We start from the raw sequence: 14881 nt of genomic DNA on the forward strand, positions 1-14881 counted from the left end.
TCCCTTTGGGACGCTGTGGAGGCCCGCCACAATGTCCTCTACACCCAGTCTGGCAGCGATGGGCAGCGGTGTTACCAACTGGGCTCTGGAGGCGATGGCAATGCTCATCAGTGCCAATGCTGCACAGAAGAGGTTGGTCATCTAGTGCAGATAGAGGATGAATGATTGCATCCATGCAGCCAGGGTATGGCAACCATTTCATCACTCTAAACTCACACACTCAAGCCCATCACACATTCCCTGGCATCTCACTCACTGCCAGCTCACGGGACAGCACCACCCATCCTCACACACATATCCTCACATGTCCATCTGGCTTCATCTCCTCTGGAAACTGCCTCCTCAGCCCTCACCATCTTGAGGCTACTTGCACAGATCAACATGTGCCCCACACAGGCCCTGGGTTATCCTCCTTCCCCAGTACAGCCCTCATTCTGCAGCCTCTTCCCTTGCCTGAGGCCACTTCTCCCCCTTCGTCAAGCAGGTCCTAGCCCTGCAGTCATTGAAAATCCACCCATATATGGCTGATCTGGTAAGTAGAGACCTACCCGTGAGCCCCCCCTAAAAGTGATGTGGTGCTGTCTGTGAAGCCTGGCGCTGATGACTGCGAGTGCTGACCTAAGCAAGGTAGGCAAACAAAGCTTGAAGTCCTGAACAAAGTGCAGCCCGTCAGGTGCACATTGCTAATGCGCTGTTGTGAAACATGTCGGTGTGTTTTCCCACTGACATGGGCAGACAATCCAGCGGGGGTGGGGGGGTTGAGTCCGCCGGGCTGGCCTTATAATGATATGCTGGTGTATTACAATGAGGTTTCCGATGTCCAATGGTGGAGAATGCGGCCCGGATGAGTGGACTGTCACAATCTGGTTCTACGTCATTGTCAAACTGATCGCGCCACATTGTCTGCTCATGCCACTGAACACGCCTGATGCCAGCAGGCATGGAAAATCCCGACCATAGAGTTTTCAGGCAGGATAGGGAGGGGGATAAAAATGGTAGGGGTGTAGCATTATTGGTTAAAGGATCAATTACAGCTGTGAGGAGGGATGATATACTAAATGAAGCATCAAATGAGGAAATATGGGTTGAGCTCAGAAATAAAAAAGGGGCAGCCACATTGCTAGGCGTGTATTATAGATCCCCAAATAGTGGAAGGGAGTTAGAAGAGTAAATATGTAGACAGATTACTGAGTGCAAAAACAATAGGGCAGTAAGCGTTGGGGCCATCAGCTACTCTAATATCAGTTGGGATACATACAGTGTGAAGGACATGGAGGGCATAAAGTTATTAAACTGCATTCAAGAGAACTCTTTTAGCTAGCACCTAACAAGCCCAATGAGAGGGGGCACAATTCTTGACTTAGTCTTAGGAAATGAAGCTGGGCAAGTGGATGAAGTAGCAGTGGGGGACCATTTTGGGGATAGTGACCATAATACATTTAGATTTAGCATTATTATGGAAAAGGACAAAAAGAGAACAGGAGTGAAAGTTCTAAATTGGGGGAGGATAATTTTTACGAAGCTGAGAGGTGAGCTGGCGAGTGTGGACTGGGCACAGCTATTAGAAGGAAAACAGTGTCAAATCAGTGGGAGGCATTCAAAAGCAAGATTCTACAGGCACAGTGTAGACATGTCCCCATAAAGAAGGGTGGTACTGACAAATCTAGAGCCCCCTAGTTCTCCAGAAGCATACAGACCAAGATAAAGCAGAAAAAGAAAGTTTATGACAGTCACAAAAGACTTAATACTGTAGAAAGCCTAGAGGAGTATAGAAAGTATAGGGGAGAATTAAAAATGGAAATTAGGAAAGCAAAGAAAGGATACAAAAAAATATTGGTGGGTAAAATCAAAGAAAATCCTAAGATGTTATACCAGTACATTAAGAGCAAGAGAATAACTAAGCAAAAGGTGGGGCCTATCAGATATGGTAACTTGTAGGTTGATGCAGAAGATTTGAGCAGGGTTTTCAATGAGTACTTTGTCTCTGTTTTCACTAAGGAGAGGGATGATGCAGACATTCTAGTTAAAGAGAAGTGTGAAATACTAGATACAATAAGCATAGTGAGAGAGTAAGTACTTGAGGGACTGGCATCCTTGAAGGTGGATAAATCACCAGGGCCGGATGGATTGTATCCCAGGCTGTTAAAGGAAGCCAGGGAGGAAAGATCAGATGCTCTGAGGATCATTTTCCAATCTCGCTAGATATAGTGAGGTCACAGAGCATTGAAAGTCTGCAAATAATGGTTGTATCATTATTTAAAAGGGTCCGAGGGATAGGCCAAAAAATTATGGGCCGGCAGTCTGACTTCAGTGGTGGGTAAATTATTGGAAACAATTCTGAGACACAGGATAAGTTGTCACCTAGAAAGGCATGGATTGGTCAGGGACAGTCAGAATGCTTTTGTTAGGGGAAGATTATGTCCTACTAACTTAATAGAATATTTTGAGTTAGTAACAAGGATAATTGATGAGGGTAGTGTAGTAGATGTTGTCTACTATTCCGTAAGACATTTGACAAGGTCCCACATAGCAGGCTGGTCAGGAAAGTGAGATCTCATGGGATACAGGGGAAGGTGGCAGGTTGGATCCAAAATTGGCTCAGTGACAGGAAACAAAGGATAATGGCTGATGGGTGTTTTTGCGAATGGAAAATGGTTTCTAGTGGTGTTCCACAGCGCTCAGTGTTGGGGCCCTTGCTGTTTGTTGTATATATTATTGATTTGGACATGAGTGTGGAAGGTATGATTGGGAAATTTGCAGATGACACAAAAATTGGCCATGTAATTGATAGTGAAGAGGATAGCTGTTGACTCCAGAATGATATCAATGGTTTGGCTGAGTGGGAGGAGAAGTGGCAAATGGAATTCAATCTGGAAAAGTGTGAGGTAAGGCATTTGGGGAGGGCAAATGAAGCAAGGGAATACTCAATAAACGGGCATTATTGAGAGGGGTTGAGGAAGTGAGAGACCTTGGAGTACGTGTCCACAGTTCCTTGAAGTTGGCAGGACAGGTGGGCAAGGTGATCTAGAAAGCAAATGGAATGTTTTCCTTTATTGAGCGAGGTATTGAATACAAAAGCAGGGATGTGATGATGGAACTGTATAAAACACTGGTTAGGCCACAACTGGAATTATGTGTACAGTTCTGGTCCACATTACAGAAAGGACATAATTGCTCTGGAGAGAGTGCAGAGGAGATTTACAAGAATGTTGCCAGGGTTTGAAAATTGCAGCTATGAGGAGAGACTGGGGTTGTTTTCATTAGAACAGGGGAAACTAAGGGGTGACCTAATTGAGGTGTACACAATTATGAGGGACCTAGATAGGGTAGACGGGAAAGACTTGTTTCCCCTCAGTGAGGGGTCAATTACCAGGAAGCATAGATTTAAGGTGATTGGTAGAAGGATTAGAGGGGACATGAGGACAAACCTTTTCAGCCAGAGGGTGGTGGGCATCTGGAATTCACTGTCTTAGTTGGAGGTTAAGGCTGAAACACTCAACTCATTTAAAAGGTACCTGGATCTGCACCTGAAGTGCTGTAATCTGCAAGGCTATGGACCAGGTGCTGGAAAATGGGATTAGAGTGAGTGGCCAGTTTCTTTTTTCTCTTTTTGGCCTGCGCAGACACGATGGGCTGAATGGCCTCTTTCTGCATCATAACTTTTCTATGGTTCTATATTCCCTATTTGAAAATAGACATTCCTTGAAAGGAAAAGTTGAAAAATTTATGCCCAAATTGCGATCATGTTACAAATGTTAATGAAGAAACACTGCCCTCAAATGGAGTAACAAAAAAATTCACTTTGCAGAAACACGAGCAGATATCTGAGTTTTGTAGGCGTAAGTGTAATTTGACTATCCAGACACATGCAGGCATTGTCATTGACAGTAGTCTGGTGCATTATCCCAGTGGACTTGTAAGTCTAGACATACAGGGCAGAATTTTGAGGTTCAGCACCACTGGTTAGCCTCACATGCAGCAAGCAGTGAATCAGAAACTCTCAGGTATACAGCAAATCTCAGGAAATTCTGTTCAGAGTCACTAGGTTATCTGAGTTTTCAAAGCAGCATGATTGAGGTCAATCACGTTCTTACTTGATGTCCATGTGCATATATTTCCCAGAAGCTACAGGACAGCAATTAGGAGAAGGAGTTCGATTCTCATGTTCAAATCGCCCATGATCTCACCCCTGCCTATCTCTGTATCCTCCTCCACCCCTACAACTCTGAGGACTCTATGTTACTTTTGCGCATCTCCCACTTCCTTTGTCCCCACCATTATCAGGCCTGCATTGAGCTACCTAACCCCTAAACTCTGGAATTCCCTCCCCAAACGCCTTTGCCTCTCAATCTGTCTCTCTTCCTTTAAGAAGCTGTTTCAAACATACCTCACCCGCCCAAATTCCCCTTCTTTGGTTCAGTGTCAACTTTGGTCTGATTATGCTCTTGTGAAGCACTTTGGGAGGTTTTACGCATTAAAGGCATTATATAGATGAAAGTTGTTGCTGCTGAGCCCTGATTTGGCTTTTTTCTCCCCATTCTTAGCCCTAGGGGCAGTGACAACAACTGTAGCACACTAATTGCCGTGAAATGAAAGTCGCCATAGTCCCAGAGGACAGTAGGCTGCACTCTCAGAGACGGCTGGTGGTGAGTTTAACCTGAGGGTCACCACACCTCAGGCGAGGGGCCAGGTTGAGAAGATGAATGACCTCATGGATGACCTCAGCCAGTATGGGAATGAACAGTAATTGTTATAGCTGATCATTGGCTTTACACTAGTGAATCCTATTACAAAAGTTTCACAGAATTTCCTTTAGAACAATTTGCCTGAAATCAGTGCAACCAGTACAAAGAAAAAATCACAGAATTTTAAGTGCGAATTATGTCTGGTGCAACTTGAGTTTTGGGGATCTTTTCTGCCAGTTTTCAGCCAATTCACATCCCGCCAAGCATAAAATGACTGTGGGGAAGACTGATTTTTAGTAGGCGGGTTCCTGACTGACCTTTAAGTTAGGGGGGATGGGGGGATCGGTGGGGGGGGGGTGGGGGGGTGTGGGGGGGGGGGAGGGGAGGGTAGTGGGGATGGAGGGGGGGGTCGATGTTGAGGAACACGGTGCCCATATAATCCAACTCTATAAAATAATTTTTTGGATGAGTAAACCCATTTTCAGCTGTTTTAATCAAACCACATCTGATTATATTGGGTATTTATTTAAGCAAATTTTTTTTGGAAAAGTTATATTTTAGAACGCTCCCCCAATTGCCCTGGTTCATGGCAAATTTTAAGTTTGGTGAAAGTCAAAAAAGAGCCCTTCCCAAAACAGGCAGATTTAAACTGCGCACAGATCGCAAATGGTGGCCAAAGCAGAAACTCTGCAGTCTTCAAACTGAAGTTTTGTAGCCAAGGATTTTCTTGCTGCCCCGTTCACTTTTAAACTGTATAATCGGCTTAAAAGAAGAAGATGGTCGATCAGGCACTGTTAATTTAATAAAAGTACCATTGAACCCTGTATTTATGTTTGAACATCAGAATCAGCATCCAAGAAGTAGAAAGATATTAACCCCACCTTGATACTGGAACAGCTGACCAAAGACAGCATCTGAACTGGTCTTTTCTGTCCTGGAGACACATCTCCTTGCAGCCCATGAGACTGTTTTAGGAGAATGGAGAATATCCTCTCTCGGAGAAGTCATCCTGCTAACTTCTATATGCACACGCATACACACACACACGTGCGCATGCACACACACACTCATGCACACGCACACATGCACACATACAGCAAAGTCTACTGTAAAGTACTGCACTAAGAAAGGACAATGTGCAGCACACCAACTCCAGAATTAGTGTTGAAATAAAAGGAGGGTTAAGCTGCAAGAGACCTAGGAGTCATAGAAAAGTCAAAGTTCAACATGTTCAACCAATGCAGAGCAGCAAACCACAAAGCCAAGAGAATTTAAAAACCAAGAAGTTGCAGATACTGGAAATATCAAACAAGAAACAAAAATGCTAGAAAAAACAGCAAATCAAGCAGTAGCTGTGGAGGAAACAGGTGACATGACAGTTCAGGAGTTCACATGAGGGAGATATTCAAACATTAGCGATAGAGTAGAGTCACAAGACTGATCCCAGCCATGGAGGTCAAAGTTGCAGGGAAAAGCTGGAGAAGCCTGGGCTTTGGAAGTCAACATCCAAGAAAGGCATTCTAGACAGGAACACAAGATAGTAAATAGCGTGGAAAAAGTAAATCAAGACAATTACCTTGTGTGAGTAGGACAAGCGATCACAGGTTCATACTAGTAAAAGGGAAATTCAGGATTAACATCCAAGACATTTTTATTCAAACCCTTTGAATCCATTCTCAGATAGATTAGTAAAGGCAAAGGAATCATTTAAGAACCAAATGAATGGAGAGGATTTTAAGACTATTCTGGGTGGACTGACTGACCGACCTTATGAAGTTTTGAAGTTGTTCATTACTGTGATTGAGAGTTTAGCTCCATGTTGTCTTTTGAAAGGGTTAGCTTGACAGCAGCTTGATGTTACTGTACAGAATCCGCCAACATTACCTGCCTCAGAGCTTGTGCTATTTATAGTGTAGCCTGTTTTTGGATAAGTTCAAGTAACTTCATAAAATACTTCATGTTATAGCCATATGTTTTTGAAATCTACCGTACTTACTGGAAATCTTGTGTTATCTGCTTATGCTTTCTAGTATTTGCCAGCAATTCTATCAGAGTGTCAGAGGCATCCTTCACCAGCAGAGGACATGGGGTATTGAAACTTTCCAAGGAATAATTAACCACTTCCAAATACTCTGGAAAATATTGAAAATTAAGTCCTGAATTTATTTCTGGTTTCTCTGGTGACAATTTAACAGAAATTTCAAATGGTGACTGAACTTGGACTTTTTTCTAGCTTTTACAGCTAAGTATGTTTAGACAGCTAGTCAGGTACATGACCAAGTTAAAATGTCTAGATCTACAAATGAAACAGTCAGTCAGCTACAGAGATTCAGAATAATGACAACTAGGCAGGTCCTAAAACTTCCCTTATATTAGAACCTATTTATTAAAATCAGTCACAGAAGTTCATCCTGACACACTGTAAATTATACATTAGATGGGAATAATCTATTCCCACCAAATAACCAAAAAAAAAGGGCAAGATTTTTACCTTGTTGGGTGGGCGGGCCTGGGAGCAGTTGGGAAACCAACCGCAGCTCACGATCAGGCCCTGACCGCGATTTCACGCTGGCTGGCCAATGAACGGCCAGCCAGCATGAATCGTGTGCTGCAATGCTGAGCGCTGAGGGGTCGGGGTTGGAGGGTGAGCACGGACATTTGCGCATGTGTGTGAGTGTGCGCACTGAAAGCTCCCTGAAGGCACAGAGCTGCCTCAGGGAGCTGAAGATTTTTAAACACATAAATACAGAAATTTTAAAATGTTAAGAACATGTCCCCTCATGTCACATGAGCAGGGACATGTTATAAATGAGCTTTCAACATTTTTATTTTATTTTCAATTCCTTGACAGGCCTCTTAATTGTCGGCGGGCGTGCTGCTGCCCCTTGTACGCGCTAGTCAAGTGAAATATCGCGAGTGCGCGATGACGTCAGGATGCTTACCTGACGTCATTGCGCACTATTTTACTCTCGGTCGGGTCAAGCGCATGCCCGTCTGACGAGAGAAAATTTCTGCCCATGGTTAAAAAAAACGAACCAGATGAATCTTGTGGCAGCAAATGGAAAGTGTTCCAATTTCTTTTGGATCAACCTCTCAAAGTCAGGTTTGATGTGTTTAATGCTGGAGAAGGTTCTTTTGTTTACCCGAACCCCATTTCAGAAGAGCCTCATGCTTGTAATAGGGTTAATTTCTGATTTTCTTATTAGTAATTGGTATCTCTTTGTAAATTAGCTAAGGAAGTGCCCAGTGATGGACTACTGCAGTGCTGTTAACCTATCTCTTTCAGAAAATGGGTTTAGAATACCTAAAGCGCCTTAATTTTAAGAGGGAGAAATTTATTTATTTTGTTCTCCCACAGCTAGATATTAGAAGTCATGCAGATAGGAATGTAGCGAAAGCAAATATGTGAACTTTACTCAGAGATTTGCTCAGTGTAAGATAACTGATAGTGCTCCCTTGAAAGCAACGAGCAGCAGGGCTGTTTACGACAAGAGGCAAAATGACAAACTATCATTGATGGCTGCTGATTTCACATTGGGAATGACAGCCAGCCAGCAATAGTAGGCTTTGTATAAATATGCCTTTTTTGCTCATAAAGGTGCAGAATGCCATTTATGGGGAATAGAAGTGTCAGCGTTCAAGGTATCAGTACTGGCTCAGTGACAGCATATTTGCCTTTGAGTCAAAAGATTCTGCATTCAATCCACATTCCAGAGATGCAGTACACAATATAGGCTGGCACATCTATGCAGAGAGAGGGATGCACTGTTGAAGGAGCTACCATTGGATGAGATATTAAGCCAAGGCCTTGTCAACTCTCTCAGGTAGATGTAAAACTCCCATTAAACTATTTAAAGAGTAGGGGAGCTTCCCTGTAGCTCTAGCCAACATCTATCCTTCAGGTAACCCCACTAAAAACAGATAATCTGGATATTTATCTCAATGTTGTTTGTTGGACCTTGCTATGCACAAATTGGCTGCCCCATTTCCCTATATTACAACAGTGACTACACTTCAAAAGTACTTCATTGACTGTGAAATGCCTTGGAACATCCTAAAGCTGTGAAAGATGTTAGATAAAATTGAGATATAATTTTTTTTAACCCAAGTCAGGTAAAGCATGGGCTACATCCAAAGTGAGTTATTTCTATCATGCCCTAATAATATGCTTTAATAACTGCCTCAATAATCACCCCACCATTGCAACAATTTTTCCTCTCCAAGCCTCAAAGGGCAAGAAGTCCAAATTGTCTCAAGTCAATGCAGCTTTATTTTGTGAATGCGACTGTTCCAAACTCATTGGAAAGATGAATGTTATCGTGTACATTGAACAAGTTAATTTTCATCTCATCAATCTATGCTATATTCAAAGTTGGGTCCAGATTTTCGTTGCTGGGTTGGGGGTGCAGAAACAGGACATTTCCCAGCTCTGCCAGTCTGACCCAGGAGACAGAGGCCCAAAAGTTGGAATTCTCATTCCAGGAGGATGGGGGGTATTCGCTGGATTAGAAATTGGGCCAACTACTCCCGGAACCAGTGCTGAGGCTGCCGGGTGCAGAGGCAGATTGGGCGGAAGCCCTTTCTCTGTGCTCTGGCACTTCGTTGAATATATTAAAAAATTGGACAAAACAAAAAACATCACTCCAGCCCTCACCCCTCACCCCCACATACTCCCCATGCCCATTCGTACCAACCTATGCTACCTCATGTCCTTCACCCACCCCCATAGCCCCTCTTACATCCTATGCCACCTCATGCCACTCTATCTATCCCCTATGACCCCTCATACACCCTTTGCCACCCTTTGCCCCTCTACCTACCCCTTATGGCCCCTCATACGCCCGTGCCAACCCATGCCCCCCATTAATTCACAACATCCTATCTAGCCCCTATGCCAATATAGTGCCAACTCATGCCAACCCATCCTCCCCATCCTTTTCCCTTACCCTCTCAATGCTAACTCACCTAGTATCTACCATGGGCAACCTTCAGAAACCATGCTGGCATAAAATGAAGTTGTGTGTCTATTGATGACATCACTATTTTAAAAATCACTCTCATTGATTATAAACCATTCAAGACAATGAAATTCCTTCACCCAATCTCTTATGAAAACAAACAATTCTGTTTATAACCACTTGGAGTAGTCAATCAAACTGCTCACTTAATATGCACCCCACTGTGATAATGTTAGGTTGTAAAAATCAGTCAGGCAGCACAAATCCTATTATGATAGATTTTTTTTAAACTCCACACTTTTTAAAATTTATAGCTTAGCAGATATAAACCCTTTGATAGCATTCACAGTTCTAATGAGCTTTTGTGGTTACAATGAATTTTGGCAGTTCCAATGAGTTTTAACAGTTCTTTAACAGTTCCTTGACAGTTCTTTGACAGCTTGAGCAGTTCTAATGAATTATCCACTTTTTACAACCATATCTACTTTTAACAATCCCAAAAGGCGCCTAACATGTCCCAAAGGGCACTTGGCCTGTCCCAAAAGGTGCCTTATCCCCTCCAAAGATGCCCTCGAATCATATCCAAAGGGGTACCTTACCTCTCCAAAAGTTTATCCAAACATATCCGCAGGGTTCAGACCTGCTCCTACCAGGTCTAATCTGTACACTTCAGGTTTCAGAAATCACACGAGTGAAGGCAGCTGCTGATTTATATGGGCATCTGCCTTCATGAACCACAGGTGTACATCTTAGAACCTACTCGCATTCCACCACCATGCCACCCCCAACAAAAATTGGCAGAGTCCAGGTTCAGGGGTGGGATTTCCCGATTTGAGCCTCTGTTAGCATTTTTGTGCAGCTAAAAAATCAGGCCTTGGTGTCTGGAGGTAATGCATTAACCTTATGTCTACCCAATACAATTTCTAGTGAGATATAAATGGGAATACCTTTATACCAGCAGGCTCACTTAAATTCAAATAATAATAAAAAACAAATGTCAATATTTTTGAATATATTTTGAATATTTTCAAGTTAACAAAACAGCACTTGTCAATGCAGTGATGCAAATACTGAAACTCCAGTCATATTGCTGCTACCAAACTGAGATCAGCAGCTACAGTATGGGTTCCAGCTAAGTCGTATCCCATTTACACTACCTGACTGAAGCCCAATTTCCTGTGCTGGACAAAGATCTAAACATGCATAGTTGTATATTTGAACACAAATGCATCAGATAACAAAGGACTCATTTTAACACAGTGTATTTGAAAATAATGAGTAAGATCAGCAACTGGAGCTCTACTTGTTTTTTTTATATCTCTCTTTCTCTATGTCCTCGCACAAAATAACTTTCTGAAGTTTGTTTTATATACCTAACTTCCTCCTCCCCTACTTGACCTGGGAGGAGTCACAACTCCACCTTCTCACCACTCAGTCAGAAAGACCATAACCTCACCACACACTATATACTGCTACTGAGGATAAAGGAGGAAGCTGCATGCATAATAAACATGTGTTACACAGAGACATAAAGACACTTCTGAAATAACTAATATATCTTGTAAATTGATACTGTAGCTAATCATTTGCACAATATTATATAACGAGTTACACTGTGCTATTTCAGATCCATTTAAGATAGCAGCAATGAGCAGCAAGTTTTCAGTTTTAAAAAAAAGAAAAACCTTGCATTTGTCTCACACTTTACATGACTTCTAGTCAATTAAGCACTTTTGACATGCAGTTACTATTGTAATGATAGAAGTACAACAGCCAATATGCCCACAGCAAACTCTCACAATCAGTAATGACGTTAGTGGCCAGATCAGTTTCAGATGTTGGTTTACAAACATACAAAATTGATCGGCAGGAAATGCCCATCAGATCTATTAAACCTGCCTGTGTGTTTAGGGATAAATGTTGGCCGGGACATCAGGAAAACTCCCTGCTCTTTTTCAAATAGCGCCCTGGAATCCTTTATGTCTTCCTGAGAGGGGAGACATTGAAACAGCAGCTCAATTAGTGGCATAATGGGTAAATGCAACACATGTGTGGTACTCAATTACACAGGTTAAAAGGTCCCAGGTTTGAAAACTACTCTGTGCTGAATAAGGAAAAAAAAAACATTCAGGGTTCCTGTTCTTAATTTTTACCTTTGTTTGGAGTCAGCTTCCTCAGGGGAATAGTGAAGAAATAGATGCAACACTTATAGCTTGGATAATGGCATGACAGCACTCACCCGGAAAGTTGACGACAGCTTGCACTGGTGCACTAGATGCAACGGCAGCATAGACCAGATGTGGGTACTTCAATCTAAACCACGCTGCAAGGGATCCTGGATAAGAACCTCCAAAAGCAATCCATTTGTTAAGGGTAAGGTTCATTTTCACGTCCACCTTAGCTCGAAAGTGGGCAAGGTCTGCGAGCGCCTGATCAGAACGGAGGTATTGAAGATTTGAAATGCTCAAATCCCTTGAAGAAAATTTCAACAAACACAGCACGAGGGTTAATGTAGGATTATAGGATCTAAAGTAGGGCAATTTTATGTTTTCGTTGACATTGTTTACAATGCTGTCTATCTGTGTCATTGGCAAATTTAGACATGCAACTTTCTATCCTATCATTTAAGTCAGCAATAAACATGGTGAATTGTTAAGGTGCCAGCACAAATCCTTGTAGGACAGCTCTAATAACATCCTACCAATTAGCGTGCCTGCCCGTTGTCCCTACACTCTGTCTCCTACTGTTCAATTTCTTCATGAAGTCAATAACTTGCTTCAATGTTCACTAAGATTCTTATTTTACCAAAATTACTTTACCAAATGCCTTCTGGGAGACAATATAAATAACACCCATAGTCATTCCACTGTCCAAGTCTTTAGTCACCTCTTCAAAGAACACAAACAGATTCATCAAGTGTGACCTATCTTTTACAAGTCATTGTTGGCTCTCTCTGATCAGCTGAAAATTTTTGTGATATTCAGTCACTCTATCTTTAATTATAGACTCTAGTAATTTCAGACAACAGATGTTAGGCTAACTGGTCTATAGCTCCACAGTTTTCCTCTCAACTTTCTTAAATAGCAGAATGATATGCACAATTTTCCAATCTAAAGGAATGGTTGCCAAATTGAAAGAACTTTGGAAACTTACAGTTAGGGCCTATGTAATGTTCTCACCTCCTTCCTTTAAATTCCTGGGACTGAAACCATCTGGTCCTGGGGATTTGTCACTTCTCACTGCCAATATTTTCTTTGTTACTGTTATTTGTTAATTTTGGTGAGTCCTTGTACCTGATACAATATTATTTTCCTTGGAATTTCTGACTTGCTGACCTCTTCCTCTACAGTTAAATACTGACTCAAAGTCCAGATTTTCAGCCTTGAGGCAAGAATCATGAGTTGGGCCATTTCCCAACACTGTAATCCCACTTTCTGCCTGGCAGTGCCTGCCCACATTATTTTCAATGTGGGGTGGTGAGGTGCAGGCAGGAGTTGGGGTCACTGCTTCTGAAAGAGGCCCAAGACAGGAATGGATGCAGTCAGATGCCGAGGTGGACACTTTAAAAGGTCTGCCTCAGTTCCCTGGGAGAGCAGCCCAGTTTGGTTGATCAATATGAGACCCCCTCTCATTCTCCCCGGCCCCCTCACCCACATGCCCACTCACCCACTCATCTCCCATGCCCACTCACCCATTATCCACTATAGACAGGACTCTTTGAGCCCTATAATAACATTCGGAATCTTTGAGATGCTCATGAAATTGTCAAGGTAAATAAACATTCACTTCAAAAACATAGTTCTTTTAAGTGGCTATAAAAATGTAAAGATAAACAAATTCACAGTCCCCCTCGACAGCTGTGTCAAGAACATCTGCTGAGCTGAATCCAATCGTAGGCTTAGAGCTCAGCCAAGCATTCATAATGAGATTCTATTGCACAGCTACATAAAGAAAGTCCCTACAGCCAAATACATTAAGGCCTTTGAAGTCTTTGAAAGGCCTCAGCCATCGGTTCCAGGTTAAAAGCAGGGGAACACGCGTTTGAGCTATCAATCAAAGAAAAGATTAAATCACCGGGGAACACTGACAATGGCAAATATCAATGAAGAAGAGTACTTTATCTAATGCATTTGAACACTTCACCACATCCACAATGATGGTCAATTTAATGGTCACTTACCTTTTAAGAACAAAGCCTTATAATTAATCACTGCCAGCACACATTAAACCTCCTGATATCCACAGGGAAGATATCCTCCTCAAAGAACACCAAATGGCTGACAGCTAACAAAGCTCTCCAACTCAAACAGGACCTCAAAAAAAATCTATGCACCTGTCAGAATTCCTGTAGCCGCGACTGGAACACACTCCACACCCTGCAAACTGATGACAGCTCCACCTCTTGATGGCTCGCCTCCTGGTTGACTGCAAAGATCACCAATTGCAAGCTGGTGACTGACTCGAGTAGTGAACTCCCAGGGGTTTCAATCCTTCATGGAAAATCTGGACAACCCTCAACCATTTGAAGATGGGCTAGGGAAGATTTGGCCACTTGCTCCACAAGTGGAATATGAGGAACAGTGCAAATTGTGGTTGTGAACAATCCACATCAAACTATCGCCTATATACTGAACTTGAGAGATCCATTCCTGGTGACACCACAACCATTCATACTGTGTCACCTGAAGCCATTGAATGCATTGCTAACCTTGACATCAAACTATAACTGCTTCCCTAGTCATACGAAAAAAAATAATCACTGTATTAAAAGCATATTTAACATATCAATCAGCATTATATTATGATATGTGAAATTGTCAATACCTTTTGAGCTTACCTGTCAAAAGGTTCCTGACTCCAGATAAGGGATCACCCATGATCCACGACATCTCTGAGATGCCGTGACCATGTCTCCTTCAGAAGCTGGTCTGATTCCATCAAAATTGTGGGGGGTCTGAAATGCCCACCCCCACAATGAAGCTGGCAAGGTCGGGAGAGCTTTGTGTGGGCTCGTTATCTGTTTCCTCGCCATGCCGCTAAAAATTGCCAGCGACAGGAATGAGGGTGTGAATATGGGAATTGGGTCCCACCCACTATTTTAAAAACTTGCCCACCTCTGTTTCAACACAGACAGAGGCATGGAAATCTGGTCCAAATTAATTATTCAACCTGTTCGCCATTTCTTTATTTTCGTTAACAAGTTATCAAAGGGCCTACATTACTCTGAGCACCCGCTTC

At 42.6% G+C, this 14881-nt stretch overlaps 1 protein-coding gene across 1 annotated transcript in view; it reads right to left on the bottom strand.

The window, feature by feature from the left end:
• Window positions 1–14881, bottom strand: part of prss59 (serine protease 59, putative) — a 70752-nt gene that overhangs the window by 41503 nt on the left and 14368 nt on the right. Inside the window, exons 3-4 of the mRNA XM_078564428.1 lie at window positions 11883–12115; window positions 6682–6817 (exon numbers count right to left, since the gene is read on the bottom strand). Of these exons, the coding sequence (XP_078420554.1) occupies window positions 6682–6817; window positions 11883–12115 (369 nt within the window). The remainder of the gene's footprint in view (window positions 1–6681; window positions 6818–11882; window positions 12116–14881) is intronic.

The sequence above is a fragment of the Cetorhinus maximus genome, chromosome 19 (genome assembly GCF_964194155.1).
Source record: "Cetorhinus maximus chromosome 19, sCetMax3.hap1.1, whole genome shotgun sequence".
Classification (NCBI taxonomy): Eukaryota; Metazoa; Chordata; class Chondrichthyes; order Lamniformes; family Cetorhinidae; genus Cetorhinus; species Cetorhinus maximus.